The sequence below is a fragment of the Salvelinus fontinalis genome, chromosome 2 (genome assembly GCF_029448725.1).
Source record: "Salvelinus fontinalis isolate EN_2023a chromosome 2, ASM2944872v1, whole genome shotgun sequence".
Lineage (NCBI taxonomy): Eukaryota > Metazoa > Chordata > Actinopteri > Salmoniformes > Salmonidae > Salvelinus > Salvelinus fontinalis.
The window spans coordinates 58,887,296-58,902,949 of NC_074666.1; the positions used below are offsets into that span (position 1 = coordinate 58,887,296).

At 42.9% G+C, this 15,654-nt stretch overlaps 1 protein-coding gene across 8 annotated transcripts in view; it reads left to right on the plus strand.

The window, feature by feature from the left end:
* The window catches only part of LOC129822141 (peripheral-type benzodiazepine receptor-associated protein 1-like), a 177,231-nt gene that overhangs the window by 84,902 nt on the left and 76,675 nt on the right, over positions 1-15,654 (plus strand). For all 8 annotated transcript variants that reach the window (XM_055880143.1, XM_055880187.1, XM_055880158.1 and 5 more), the window contains exon 4: positions 6,897-7,073. In XM_055880143.1, the coding sequence (XP_055736118.1) occupies positions 6,897-7,073 (177 nt within the window). The remainder of the gene's footprint in view (positions 1-6,896; positions 7,074-15,654) is intronic.

Genomic DNA, 15,654 nt, shown 5'->3' on the forward strand with positions numbered 1-15,654 from the left:
ATTCTGTTGATGATTTACTTCTGTCTTTTGGGTTGTTGTCCTGTTGCATCACCTCATTCTGTTGAGCTTCAATTGGCAGACAGATAGCCTAACATTCTCCTGCAAAATGTCTTGATAAACCTGGGAATTCATTTTTCCGTCGATGATAGCAAGCTGTCCAGGCCCTGAGGCAGCAAAGCATGATGCTCCCTCCACCATAGTTTACAGTTGAAATGAGGTTTTGATGTTGGTGTGCTGTACCTTTTTCCTCCACACATAGTGTTGTGTGTTCCTTCCAAACAACATAACTTTAGTTTCATCTGTCCACAGAATATTTTGCGAGTAGCGCTGTGGAACATCCAGGTGCTTTTTTGCGAACTTCAGACGTGGAGCAATGTTTTTTTTGGACAGCAGTGACTTCTTCCATGGTGTCCTCCATAAACACGATTCTTGTTTAGTGTTTTACGTATTGTAGACTCGTCAACAGAGATGTTAGCATCTTCCAGAGATTTCTGTAAGTCTTTAGCTGACACTCTAGGATTCTTCTTAACCTCATTGAGCATTCTACTCTGTTCTCTTGCAGTCATCATTGCAGGACGGCCACTCATAGGGAAAGTAGCAACAGTGCTGAAATTTCTCCATTTATAGACAATTTATCTTACCGTGGACTGACTTTTAGAGATACTTTTGTAACCCTTTCCAGCTTTATGCAAGGCAGCAATTCTTAATCTTAGGTCTTCTGAGATCTCTTTTGTTCTAGGCATGGTTCTTCTCAAGCAATGCTTCTTGTGAATAGCAAACTCAAATGTTGTGAGTGTTTTTTATGGTGCAGGGCAGCTCTAACCAAATCTCCAATCTCGTCTCATTGTTTCGACTCCAGGTTAGTTGACTCCTGACTCCAATTAGCTTTTGGAGAAGCCATTAGCCTAGGTGTCCACATACATTTTCCAACCTACACTTTGAATGTTTAAATGATGCATTCAATATAGACAAGAAAAATACAATAATGTGTGTGTTATTAGTTTAAGCACACTGAGTTTGTCTATTGTTGTGACTTAGATGAAGATCGGATAAGATGTTATGTCAAATTTATGCAGAAATACAGATAATTCCGAAGGGTTCACATACTTTTTCTTGCCACTGTAGTTCTTTTGGGAGCATCTTACGGCTTGGTTTCCCTTTGTAATCCACGATGAGCGTCGGCGCCCTGGTAATGGGATTCCACCTTCCTCTTATGTTGTCCTTTTGCATGGTTGATGTCTCGTCGGAGGTCGTAGAAGGCTTTCTTGTATTTGTCCATGTCTGTGTCACGTTCCTTGTAAGTGTTAGCTCTAGCCTTTAGCCTAGTGCGGATATTTCTTGAAAATCAATGTTTTTTTGGTTTGGATATGTCCATAGTCACTGTGGGGGGGGACGTCGTCTATGCACTTATAGATGAAGGCAGTGACTGATGTGGTAAACTCTTCAATGCTATCAGATGAATCCCGGAACATATCCCAGTCTGTACTAGCAAACAGTCTTATAGCCTCGCGTCTGCTTTATTAAACCACTTACGTACTGAGCGCATCAGTGTTACTTCCTGTTTGAGTGTTTGTTTGTAAATGGGAAGCAGGAGAATAGAGTTGTCGTCAGATTTGCCGAAGAGAGGACGAGGGAGGGCCTTGTATGCGCCTCTGTGGGTAAAATAAAAGTGATCTAGACTTTTAGCGCTCCTAGTAGTGCAGAAGAAGTGAGGTAGAACGGTTTTATGTCTACCCGCATTAAAGTCTCCGGTTTCTGTTTGTTTAGTCTCCGGTTTCTGTTTGTTTAGTCTCCGGTTTCTGTTTGTTTAGTCTCTGGTTTCTTGTTTGTTTATGGCCCCGTACATTTTGTTGAGTGCCAAGGTGGTGTTGGCACTCTTACCATGAGGTTTTCTATATCAGGTGAGCAAAAGCTTGAGATTTCCTTCACACTGGAAGCAGCGCACCAGTTGTTGTTTATTAACAAGGCGGCCTCAGGACATACCCGTGGCCGTCCGATCGTGCTGCTGCATGGAGAAACCACTGAGTTCTACGTACATAGAGTCATCCAGTCACGTCTACGCAAGGTATATAATATTGCAGCTTTTTAAGTCTCTCTGATAGGAGACTCTCGAACAAAGCTCGTCCATCTTATTCTCTAGTGTTTGGCCATTTGCTAATAGCACGGAAGGGAGTGCCAGTCGATTTTCTCTTTGACTCAGTCTCACCAGGATGCCGGCTCGTCTACCCCATCTACGCCCGTGGCGTTTTGGTAGCCCATGAAACAAAGGAATTGTTTCCGGTATGAACAAGGGAACATGTGAGTGTGAGATGAAGTCGGATTTGAAGTCGAAATCGAGGTTAGTAACTGTTGATCTGATGTCCCAGAAGTGATTGGCGATCATACACTGAGTATAGAAAACATTAAGAACACCTGCTCTTTCCATGACATAGACTAACCAGGTGAAAGCTATGATTTCTTATTGATGTCACTTGTTAAATCCATTTCAATCATTGTAGATGAAGGGAGGAGGCAGGTTAAATATGGATTTTTAAGCCTTGAGACAATTTAGACATGGATTGTGTATGTGTTCAGTTCAGATGGTGAATGGGCAAAACAAAATATTTAGGTGCCTTTGAACAGGATATGGTAGTTTTCATTAAACAGAAATTCAACAAAGTCTGTTTTTATATTAATTGCAAATGACAACAGTTCCTCTGAATTCAAAAAATCTTCCCAACACTCCCCCTCGATAACCACCAAGCCTCGGTGTGTGTAACGGCTGTCATCTTCTTCTTCTTCTGAAGAGGTGTAGCAAGGATCGGACCAATACGCAGCGTGGTAGGTGTCCATGTTTTAATATTAAAAACTGAACATGAACACAAATACAAAAACAATAAACGTGAACAAACCGAAACAGTCCTGTGTGGCACAAACACTGACACAGGAAACAATCACCCACAAAATACCCAAAGGACATGGCTGCCTAAATATGGTTCCCAATCAGAGACAACGATTAACACCTGCCTCTAATTGAGAACCAATCTAGGCAACCATAGACTTACATAAACACCTAAAATGAACACAACCCCATAAATCTACAAAAAAAACCTAGACAGTACAAACACCCTAGACGAGACAAAAACACACAAACCACCCTCGTCACACCCTGACCTAACCAAAAGAATAAAGAGAACAAAGATAACTAAGGCCAGGGCGTGACAGTGTGAAATAAAACATTGTCATGCTCTGATCCCATATCTCCAAATAGTTTTGCAAACAGGCATGCACATTGTAGTTTACAATTGAAGTTACCAGCTGCATATCTCTTGAGTCCTGTGCTCAGCTCTTTTGCCGTCAGTTGCTCTAGGTGTATCCATTATAGCTCAGTGGGTGATAATGAGTCCATATGGCAGAGGGAGACATATTCATAATGTGCAAAGGCCTGCCCGCTGCCCATAATACAGTGCATTCGGAAGGTATTCAGACGCCTTTTTCCACATTTTGTTATGTTACAACCTTATTCAAAAATGTATTAAATAAAAAAATGTACTCATCAATCTACACACAATACCCGATAATGACAAAGCGAAAACAGGTGTTTGCAAATGTATTACAGATAAAAAACAGAAATACCTTATTTGTATAAGTATTCAGACCCTTTGCTATGAGACTGGACATTGAGTTCAGGTGCATCCTGTTTCCATTGATCATCCTTGAGATGTTTCTAAAACTTGGAGTCCACCTGTAAATTCAATTGATTGGACATGATTTGGCACATACCTGTCTATATAAGGTCCCACAGTTGACAGTGCATGTCAGAGCAAAAACCAAGCAATGAGGTCGAAGGAATTGTCCAAAGAGCTCCGAGGCACAGAGGGGAAGGGTACCAAAAAGTTTCTGCAGCATTGAAGGTCCCCAAGAATACAGTGGCCTCCCATCATTCATAAATGGAAGAAGTTTGGAACCACCAAGACTCATCATATAGCTGGCCGCCCAGCCAAACTGAGCAATCTGGGGAGAAAGGCCTTGGTCAGGGAGATGATCAAGAACTTGATGGTCCCTCTGACAGAGCTCTAGAGTTCCTCTGTGGAGATGGGAGAACCTTCCAGAAGGACAACCATCTCTGCAGCACTCAGAGGCCAGACGGTAGCCATTCCTCAGTAAAAGACACATGACAACCCACTTGGAATTTGCCAAAAGGCATCTAAAGGACTCTGGCCATGATGAAACCAAGATTGAACTCTTTGGCCTGAATGCCAAGCGTCACGTCTGGAGAAAACCTGGCGCCATCCCTACGGTGAATCATGGTGGGGATCATTTTCAGCAGCAGGAAGACTAGTCAGGATTGAGGGAAAGATGAACAGAGCAAAGTACAGAGAGATCCTTGATGAAACCCTGCTCCAGAGTGCTCAGGACCTCAGACTGAAGGTTCACCTTCGAACAGGACATCGACCCTAAGCACACAGTCAAGACATTGCAGGAGTGGCTTCTGGACAACTCTCTGAATGTCCTTGAGCGGCCCAGCCAGAGCCCGAACTTGAACCCGATCGAACATCTTTGAAGAGACCTGAAAATAGCTGTGCAGCAACGCTCCCCATCCAACCTGACAGAGCTTGATAGGATCTGCAGAGAAGAATGGGAGAAACTCCCCAAATACAGGTGTGCCAAGCTTGTAGCGCCATATCCAAGAAGACTCGATGCTGTAATCGATGCCAACAGTGCTTCAACAAGGTACTGAGTAAAGGTTCTGAATACTTATGTAAATGTGATATTTCCATTTTTTTAAATATAAATTAGCAAAAATGTCTAAACCTGTTTTTGCTTTGTCATTGTGGCGTATTGTGTGTATATTAAAATAATGCTGAAACGTAACAAAATATGAAAAAAGTCAAGGTGCCTGAATACTTTCCGAAGTCACTCTATGTCCTTGTGAATAGCAAGGAACGAACAAAATTCATGCCATTTTATGAAAACTGAGGATGGATCAACAACATTGTAATAATACTAACATAAATGACAAAGTGAAAAGAAGGAAGCCTGTACAGAATAAAACATATTCCAAAACATGCATCCTGTTTGCAATAAGACACTAAAGTAAAACGGTAAAAAAGGTGGCAAAGAAATTCACTTTAAGGCCTGAAATACAAAGCTCTATGTTTCGGCAAACACAACACATCACTGAGTACTACTCTTAATATTTTCAAACATGGTGGTGGCTTTATCATGTTATGGGTATGCTTGTCATCGGCAAGGACTAGGGAGTTTTTTAAGCATAAAAATAAATGGAGTAAAATAAGCACCAACAGCCACTGCGAGACCAATTCACCTTTCAGCAGGACAATAACCTAAAACACAAGGCCAAGTATACTCCGGAGTGTCTTACCAAGATGACATTAAATGTTCCTGAGTGGCCTAGTTACAGTTTGGACTTAAATCTGCTTGAAAAACTATGGCAAGCCTTGAAAAGCAATGATCAACAACCAACTTGACAGAGCTTGAAGAATTGTGTGGTCTGAGGCAGGCTTTACGAGGGTTTTCAAGTGCAACGTTAATAATGATGGTTTTGGGAAACAGATCAGAGATTTACCGATGCTCCAACAAAAGTTTGAACGATTAACTTACGATTAACGTAAGATTAACGATTAACGATTAACATTCCTGTGTGATGAGAGCTAAGATTTGTACCTTTCTGCACTTGTAAAACTACTTGTAAAACTTGTAAAACTACACAGCTGTCTTGTACACTTTGTCTGGACTGTATGAATATTCACTCAGAATAAAATAAAACAGGGACTAGTATTTAGAGGAAGATATTCCCCCTGCACAGATGAGTAACTCCCCCATCCCCCTCTACCACATTTGGGCTAATCAACCACATTTAGTCCAGTGTGCCACCTGTACAACCACCTGTTTGTACCCAGGCCACCAGGCACGCAGCCCATTGGCTACCTCCGTATTCCACACAGGACCTGTTCACCAGCCTGAGAGAGAAAGACCCTTTCTCTATCCCTCTCACCCTCCCTCTCTCTTTTCTTCTCCCCCTCTTTCCCCTTTCCCATAAACAGCAAAAACAATACAAATAAAGCCTCAATCAATGAAAAATGAGAGGAACCTTTAAGAGTGCCAAAGCTAGTTCTTCAGCTATTATATTTGACTTCATTATAAGGGCACAAGGTGAGACCCAGATGCAGACACGGTAAGCAGATGGTTTGAGTCTTTGATATTTATTAAATCATTCCAAAAGGGGTAGGCAAGAGAATGGTCGTGGACATGTAAAAGATCAAACCAGTTCAGAGGCGAGGAGGTACAGTGACAGGTGGGCTCGAGGTCAGGGCATGCAGAATGGCAGGCGGGTACGGAGTCCAGAAAACAGGCAAGGGTCAAAACCGGGAGGACTAGCAAAAAGAGAATAGAAGCAGGAGTACGGGGAAACACGCTGGATGACTTGAACATACAAGACGAACTGGCACAGAGAGACAGGAAACACAGGGATAAATACACCAGGGAAAATAAGTGACACCTGTAGGTGGTGGAGACGATCACAAGGACAGGTGAAACAGGTCAGGGTGTGACATTCATAACAATTGGACAGGGCTGATTTTATATATAATGTTATTTATAGACTGTCTTGATATTTAAAACACTTTGAAATGCCAGTTAAGCTTGGCTCGCTTAACTGCCGCTCCCACGGACAGAATGTGGGCAATTGTTTTTATTGTGATTAAGATTGTTTTGTGAGTGAGAATTGGAACCTTGAACGGCTTGCCTCCAGCAAATAGACAGGTGAAAAACAATCCTTTCTGAGAGGGTCAAGGGGTATAAGTATAAGTTTGTGATGAACAGTCCTTCCTACAATTCCATTTTCCATCCACTTTGTGTTGACCCTTAACCTCTAACCCTTCCCCTCTGTCCAGGTGAACGCCCCAGCTCCGGTGCGGCCGGGGACGGTGGAGCAGTACAAGAGGGCGTTTGCCCGTCAGAGAGCCCGTGACCTGGCACAGCATGCAGATACACTGCTCTACAAGGACAAGGAGATTTCCGCCCTGCAGCAGGAGTGTAGGCAGCTGGAGACCCGTCTGGGCACAGCCAAGGTACTCCACACCATAGAATCGGAATATCCATTCTAGTATCTGTACTTCTATACCCAATTCAGGTGCAGAACACTCTTTCAATACCAATCTAATGTTTGTGTTTGAGATCGACTACTTTGCAGTCTGACTGTGCAGAATCAATGATGTAAAAATCACCTTGGCTTGCATCCCCTCAAACACACTGAACATTTCAGATGTAAAAATCACCTTGGCTTGCAAACGCACTGAACAATAATAACCTATTATCTAACACTAGCAGTCTGCCCACAAAAGGCTCTCTGTATCATCCATTGTAGTCAGTCCTATTCACTAATCTCATCAAAGGACTAAAATGCCTCAGGCTTGCCCTCTGTTGGTGTGGTTGGTCACTGCTCTTGATAACCCTCTAAGCCTGAACTAGTGACTGAGCTGTACTGATACAGATGTGTAGATAGAGAGACCATCCTCTCCTCATGGCTGTGATCTAAGTGCCTGATTTAAATTACTCCTCTCTATGCCCGTCTGTGACTAAGAGCTAATTTTCTTGGTCTGAATATCTGCTGGGAGTACTACTACAGAGGGAATCCCAGGATGAGCTGTGGGCTGAGTTGATGGTGATGATCAGTGGCGGACTTACCATTAGACAGAAGAGGCAATAGCTTCAGGCCTCACATCTACACCATCCGTAGAGTACCACCTTTCCTCACAAAGGAAGCAGTATATGTCCTAATCCAGGCACTTGTCATCTCCCGTCTAGACTACTGCAACTCTCTTTTGGCTGGGCTCCCCGCTTATGCCATCAAACCCCTGCAACATATCCAGACTTCCAGTGCACACGGTGAAAAACGCAGCTGCTTCTTTATGGGACCAAACTATTTCAAACTTTTTTAATTTAAACGTTTTCAATGTTTAAAACATAGCGATCGGATCTTAAATGGAGGCAGCTGAAGTTTGAATCCCGTGAGGGTGAAATACAGTCAATAGACAGACTTGTCAGGGATTGTTTGGCGAGTAATCTGTCCAGCCTAGCTATAACATTACATTTAGTTATCTAGGTATCTAACGTTAACTAAGAACAGCAATAACAGAAACATATGGACACCGGTAGAAATCTACACGGTGAGAAAAGCATGGAGCCCGAATTTATCAAAGATAGAAAGTGCCAATAGCATGGCTAATCTCATGACGGAGAAAAACAGTCTAGGTACAAAAATGGGAAAAAAGATGGAAGAAATTAAGCTGTGTATTGAAAAACGAATGAATAGTAAAGTTGATAGCTTACGTGCATCTTTGGAGAAAGCCATTTAGGATAATCATACAGCTCTGCTGACTCAACTGGGGAATAATAACAAGCAGCTACAAGACCACATAGCTCTTGAAGTTGGACGTCTGGAGTCCCGTGTAGAATTCCTAGAATCTGGGAGAATAGGCGCTGCCAAAACAAAGTTCGACCCTGGCAATGTCTGCCAGCTGATGAAAACGAGGAACTAATCTCCAAAGTGAACCAGTTGATATCGGTAGGCATAGGCTTCGAAACAGAGGTGATTGCAGTTGAGAGGGAAAGGTCCCGGGGTTGTGAAAGTGGAGTGTCGGTCTGTGAAGGAGAAAGTGGCTCTGTTACGGAAAAAACAAAAGCTGCGAGACCATCCTGATTATAAAGTCTTCATTCGATCAGCCAAGTCTCACACACGCCTTATAGAACTGAACTTCAAGACGCTGCTGAAATACCAGGAGGAAAGGATTATTTTGTAATGGGAAGTGGACGGGTCATGAAACGAGAACAACCAGAGGGACAACACGGACAAGGACATGGGGGTGGATAGACCTACTACATACTGAGGGGCTTCCCATCCCCTATGAGATTCGATTTCAATAGCGCATTGGAATGGTAACGGATGGACTACATTGAACAACACATTATGAATAATGGTACTAAAATCCTTAAACCCAGACATTATCTCAATAAGTGAAACGCATTTGCGTCGGCAAGAAACTGTTGATATTGAAGGATATGTATGGTATGGTCACAACAGCAACACTCACAGGAAAGCCCCCAGGGATTGAGGAAGTGGGAATATGTGTAAAGTCTGATATGATGAAATTGAAATTATCCATAAAGCCATAGAAGGAATTATTGGTTTGCGCTTTCAACATAGGGAGTCAGATTATTGTTTTGTTGTTTTCATGCTATTTCATGCTATTTGCCACCTGAACAGTCCACAGGGGGTAGAGATGGATCCTCCTCCTATAGTCATTTGTTAAGTCAAGTATACCTATATACAGAAGAAGATGCTATTTACATAAGTGGGGATTTTAACAGTCGAATTGGCAGGTTAGATGTCTTTATAAATGATATTGATGAAATTCCATCGTGTGTTGCTTTGGATGACTTTGTTAATCATTAGAATTCCTTCAGGACTCTAAAATGTCATTAATGGAAGGATATGCCCCTACTGCTAATTTGGGGCTAGCTGTTCTAGCATTGATTGATACACTCACAAAAGCTTGGATTGCTTTCGCTGTAAAGCATATTTTCTAAATCTGACACGATAGGTGGATTAACAACAAGCTAAACTGTGTTTTGGTATATTTCACTTGTGATTGCATGATTATAAATATTTTTAGTAATATTTGGCGCCCTGCAATTCAGCGGTTGTTTAGGAAAATGATTAAGGGATCCGTAGCGCCAAGAAGTTAATTAAACAGTCCAAAATCACATTACATAATTTCACAAACAGTATCATCCTCACTCATTCATCTTACACAACAATTAGATGTAAGCCTCATATCTGAGGTTATTGTATAAACAGCGTTATGGTAATGTGGACGTATTGTCTCCCATGAGTTTCACAAAATTGTACCAAACGGACCAGTTCGTAGCTGGATTCTTCGGCGATCTTTTATACCTTCTCCAGAACATAAATGTCGTTCGGTTCTCCAGTTCTGTGAAGTGGAAGAAATTCCTTTGTTCTCTCTATGAAACTCACTCTCTCTCTCTATACTGTCTGTCCATGAGGCATAATCTTCCCTTGGAATTTACGACCTCTCTGACCACAGCAGCCTGGGTGTGGGAGACAGAGGTAGGGGGATGGTGCAGAGCTGTGTCCAAAGAGGGCAACGTCATGACATACCCCCCTGGTGGTTTGGATCTTGTTTATCCTGCAAGTTACAAATCAACCTAAAATCATGACCACGTGATGTCCTGTTTGTAGATCATCGTTGCAGTCCCCTCTGGTGGTCGAACTTGGTAGGCTCCTGAAAGCGAGGCAGTCCACCACAAGGATGGGCAGTTGATGTCCGGTTGGTGATCGCCATTGCGGTCCCCTCTAGTGGTTTACCTTGGTAGGTTCCCTGGAAGCTGCAAAGTACCCCAGGAAGGGCCAGGGGATGTCCTGGTTAGTGATCGCCGTTGCGGTCCTCCCCTCTGGTGATTTACCTTGGTAGGCTCTCTGACTGCGGGGCATGCCGCCACAAGGATGGGCCGTGGGTGTCCGGATTTGGGATCGCCATTCCGGATCCGTCGTCTGGTCGTCGTCCAGACTGGAAGATCTGGAAAGTAACTTAGGCAGATGTTAACAACGCACACACACTCATGAAATATATATAATTACATTCACTCCCCAATGAGCGGCGCTGTGGCACTAAGTGATGGTTGTATGGGGACTTTCTTTATGGCTCTATCACTTCCTAAGTGTCAAAGGAACTGAACCGAAAAGGAATGAAAGCATAAACAAAAGGTATACAAAATATAGTTCTCACACAAAAATCATCTAATTGGACGTATATAGAATACAGTCCAATGTTCTGGCAAAATGACTATCATGGCATTGTCTCTAATGCCATATCTAGGGTTTTCCTACTTGGTGTGTTGCTTAGGCACTATCCTAAGTTGATAACTATATGATAAGTCTACAGCTGTAAGGCACTAGTTTTGGGCAGTCTACAGGGATGACCTATGGACTTCTGGGAAGAAAACTGGTGAGTGCTGTAGAGTCAAAGGCCTAGAAATAAATGTTCAACTTTACTAAGGCTGGTATTTTACTTGGACCCTTAAACTTCTTGTGGATAGGGGGCAGCATTTTCACGTTTGGATGAAAAGTGTGCCCAGAGTAAACTGCCTCGTACTCAGTCCCAGATGTTAATATATGCATATTATTATTTGTATTGGATAGAAAACACTCTGACATTTCTAAAACTGTTTGGATCATGTCTGTGACTATAACAGAACATATTTGTCAGGCAAAACCCAGAGGACAAACCATTCAGATGTTGTTGTTTTTTGAGGTCACTCTCTTTTCAATGGGGTTTCATTGGGAATCCAGATTTCTAAAGGACCTTCCTGCAGTTCCTATCGCTTCCACTGGATGTCAACAGTCTTTAGGAATTGGTTGAGGTTTTTCCCTTTAGAAATGAAGAAGTAGCCATGTTCAGAATGAGGCTCCAGTGAAGTGTACTGTTTGTTAGAGGCGCGTGACCAGAAAGCATTCTACACATTGTTTTCCTCCGGTATTGAACACAGATCATCCCATCTTTAGTTTTATCGATTATTTACGTTAAAAAATACCTAAAGTTGTATTACAAAAGTAGTTTGAAATGTTTGGACAAAGCTTACAGGTAACTTTTGAGATATTTTGTAGTCACGTTGTGCAAGTTGGAACCAGTGTTTTTCTGGATCAAACGCGCCAAATAAATGGACATTTTGGATATATATCGATGGAATTAATCAAACAAAAGGACCATTTGTGATGTTTATGGGACATATTGGAGTGCCAACAGAAGAAGCTCGTCAAAGGTAAGGCATGAATTATATCTTTATTTCTGCGTTTTGTGTCGCGCCGGGAGGGTTGAAATATGATGGTCTGTGTTTGTTTGCTTGGTTGCTATCCTCAGATAATAGCATTGTTTGCTTTCGCCGTAAAGCATTTTTGAAATCTGACAGCTTTAATTTGGTATATTGAATGTGTGATTTCATGAAAGTTACATTTTTATAGTAATTTATTTGAATTTGGCGCTCTGCATTTTCACTGGATGTTGGCCAGGTGGGACGCTTCCGTCCCACATATCCCAGAGGTGTTAAGTGATCCTAGCATAAATCCTAATTGGATGTACCGTTGTGCATGTGCATTTATGCTTACACAAGCGTGCATGTCAAGGGAAGAAAACCAAGTATCCTGGCAGATTACAACTTGTTCAGAATGAGTCTGACGTAGTCGGGTAATTTTCAGGTCAATGCCTGGAGGTCAGTCAGAATTGGTGTCGAGGGAGTCTAGTAGTTTTTACTACAAGTCACTGTGTCTTCCACTATTGTAGTGGTAATGGGTATGAAGTCTTTCATAGCTATGTTATCCACAGAGGAGGTAACCTCACGACGGAAGTACTCTTTAAGTATTGGACCAGTCGTACGTGGTGTGATCATGGTTCATGACTTCTAATCATTTCCCTCCTGAATGGAGGATTCTATATATTAGTGACGTGTGTTAACCTTTGGAAGAGTGCACTGGAGATTCCCTTCCACGTGTTGCACTCTGAGTGACTCCTATGTCACTGTTGTCAAGGGTAATTTGATTGGTTAGGTCTCTAACCTTCTTACTGATTGTAGCTGGACTGACTGTTGCTGGTATTGGTACTGGTGCTCAAAGGTGCCAGTTATCCTACCGATTTATTCTGAAATATTATACTACTGGAACACATGGTTGGAGCATTTTACTAGTTGTATTGTTTTCTGCGTTCGTCATTGGTTTCCCGGTTCTCTCCACTTGTCTCTTTATGTCTACCATTACCTGATCGTGCTTCAGCTGTGCACTGCGGTATTGGACAGATGCCAATCTCGGATGGCAAGACATCAGGGCTAGACTGGAGAGAACCTTTACAAAGCCTGCGCCCAATGGTTGATTTTGGAAAGCGTTGTCTGCTGTTTTTCCGCTAATGGCATAATTAGGGTTGGTATCGCTGCTGAGGTCAGAGATCAATCCATTTATGGGTGGAGGTTCACTAATTAGCGGGCGAGTGGGGAGTACCCCCTTTGATAGCTTGCACATTATTAGAACATTTGACGTTTTTCCTAATTTGAGCTAAAGTTTGGTTTTGAAATATCTTGGGAGCTGCAAAGACGATTTTAACCTATTTATAGACGTTAATGAACCATCAGTACTGTACAATACTGTGGGAGTTTGCAATTTGCAGAAGCAAATTGAATTAATCAATGATAATGATTAATCATACCTGTATAGGCTATCTGGGAATTAAACTTTAAATAAACCTGAGATGTAGGTTCATCTAGGTTACTATTGCAAAGTTTAAGGTGTCTCATTTAATTGGAAGAACCTAGAAAGGTATGTTCGACAATTTAAATAAATTGAATGAGACGATGATACCCAAGCAATTGAGATTGCTGGATTATCATAAAAGTAATGTTAGGTACATTCACCACTATGGTACACTTTCCTCTCAGGCCAAAGCCATATGGGATTCCTGCTGGAGGCGGGACTGATTGATTGTGCTTTGCAAAAGCAGATTTTACTGATTGATCAAATGTAATGAATAATCAAACCTGTATAGGCTATCTGGGAATTAAACTTTAAATTAACCTGAGAGCTTTGCTTTATATACGTTAATGTGGAAAAAGTTCCTCTTGTCTCATTGTAGAAGCCCAATCAATTTGAAAAGGTAAATCTGGCAATCTTTGGGAATCTCAGACGATATGAAAGAGAGGTTGAACAGGCTAGTAATAGGAGTTGCAACAATTTTGGCAGATCATTTTAGAAAAAGAGGGTCCAGATTGTCTAGCCCGGCTGATTTGTAGGGGTCCAGATTTTGCAGCTCTTTAAGAACATCAGCTGTCTGGATTTGGGTGAAGGAGAAATGGGAGAGGTTTGGGCGAATTGCTGTGGGGGTGCAGGGCTGTTGACCGGTGTAGGGGTAGCCAGGTGGAAAGCATGGCCAGTTGTAGAAAAATGCTTATTGAAATTCTCAATTATAGTTCATTATAGTTATCCTGAGGTTGCATTTATTGTAGCTGGTTATTTTAACAAGGCTAATCTGAAAACAAGGCTCCCTACATTTTATCAGCATATCGAATGCGCGACCCGGGCTGGTAAAACTCTGTACCATTGCTACTCTAATTTCTGCAACGCATACAAAGCCATCCCTCGCCTTCCTTTCGGAAAATCTGACCACGACTCCATTTTGCTGCTCCCAGCCTATAGACAGAAACTTAAACAGGAAACGCCCGTGCTCAGGTCTGTTCAACGCTGGTTCGACCGATCGGATTCCACGCTTCAAGATTGCTTCGATCACGTGGACTGGGATATGTTCCGGATAGCATCGGACAATAACATTGATGTATACACTGATTCGGGGAGCGAGTATATTAGCAAGAGCATCGGTGACATGGTACCCACGGTGAATATTAAAACCTTCCCCAACCAGAAACCGTGGATTGATGGCAGCAGACGCGCAACACTGAAAGCGCGAACGACTGCTTTTAATTATGGCAAGGCGACCGGAAACATAACCGAATACAAACAGTGTAGCTATTCCCTCAGCAAGGCTATCAAACAAGCTAAGCGTCAGTATAGAGACACAGTAGAGTCGCAATTCAACGGCTCAGAAACGAGACGTATGTGGCAGGGTCTACAGTCAATTACGGACTACAAAAAGAAACCCAGTCCCGTCGCGGACACCTATGTCTTGCTCCCAGACCAACTAAACAACTTCTTTGCTCGCTTTGAGGACAATACAGTGCCACTGACACGGCCCGCTACCAAAACCATCCCTAGCCGCGTCCTCAGAGCATGCGCAGACCAGCTGGCTGGTGTGTTTACGGACATATTCAATCAATCACTATCCCAGTCTGCTGTTTCCACATGCTTCAAGAGGGCCACCATTGTTCCTGTTCCCAAGAAAGCTAAGGTAACTGAGCTAAACAACTACCGCCCTGTAGCACTCACTTCCGCAATTATGAAGTGCTTTGAGAGACTAGTCAAGGATCATATCACCTCCACCCTACCTGACACCCTAGACCCACTCCAATTTGCTTACCGCCCCAATAGGTCTACAGACGACACAATCACACTGCACGCTGCCCTATCCCATCTGGACAAGAGGAATACCTATATAAGAATGCTGTTCATCGATTACAGCTCAGCATTCAACACCATAGTACCATCCAAACTCGTCATTAAGCTCGAGACACTGGGTCTCGACCCCGCTCTGTGCAACTGGATCCTGGACTTTCTGACGGGCCGCACCCAGGTGGTGAGGGTAGGAAACAACATCTCCACCCCGCTGATCCTCAACACTGGGGCCCCACAAGGGTGCGTTCTCAGCCCTCTCCTGTACTCCCTGTTCACCCATGACTGCGTGGCCGTGCACACCTCCAACTCAACCATCAAGTTTGCAGACGACACTACAGTGGTAGGCTTGATTACCAACAAAGACGAGACGGCCTACAGGGAGGAGGTGAGGGCCCTCGGAGTGTGGTGTCAGGAAAATAACCTCTCACTCAATGTCAACAAAACAAAGGAGATGATCGTGGACTTCAGGAAACAGCAGAGGGAGCACCCCCCTATCCACAGGACAGTAGTGGAGAAGGTGGAAAGCT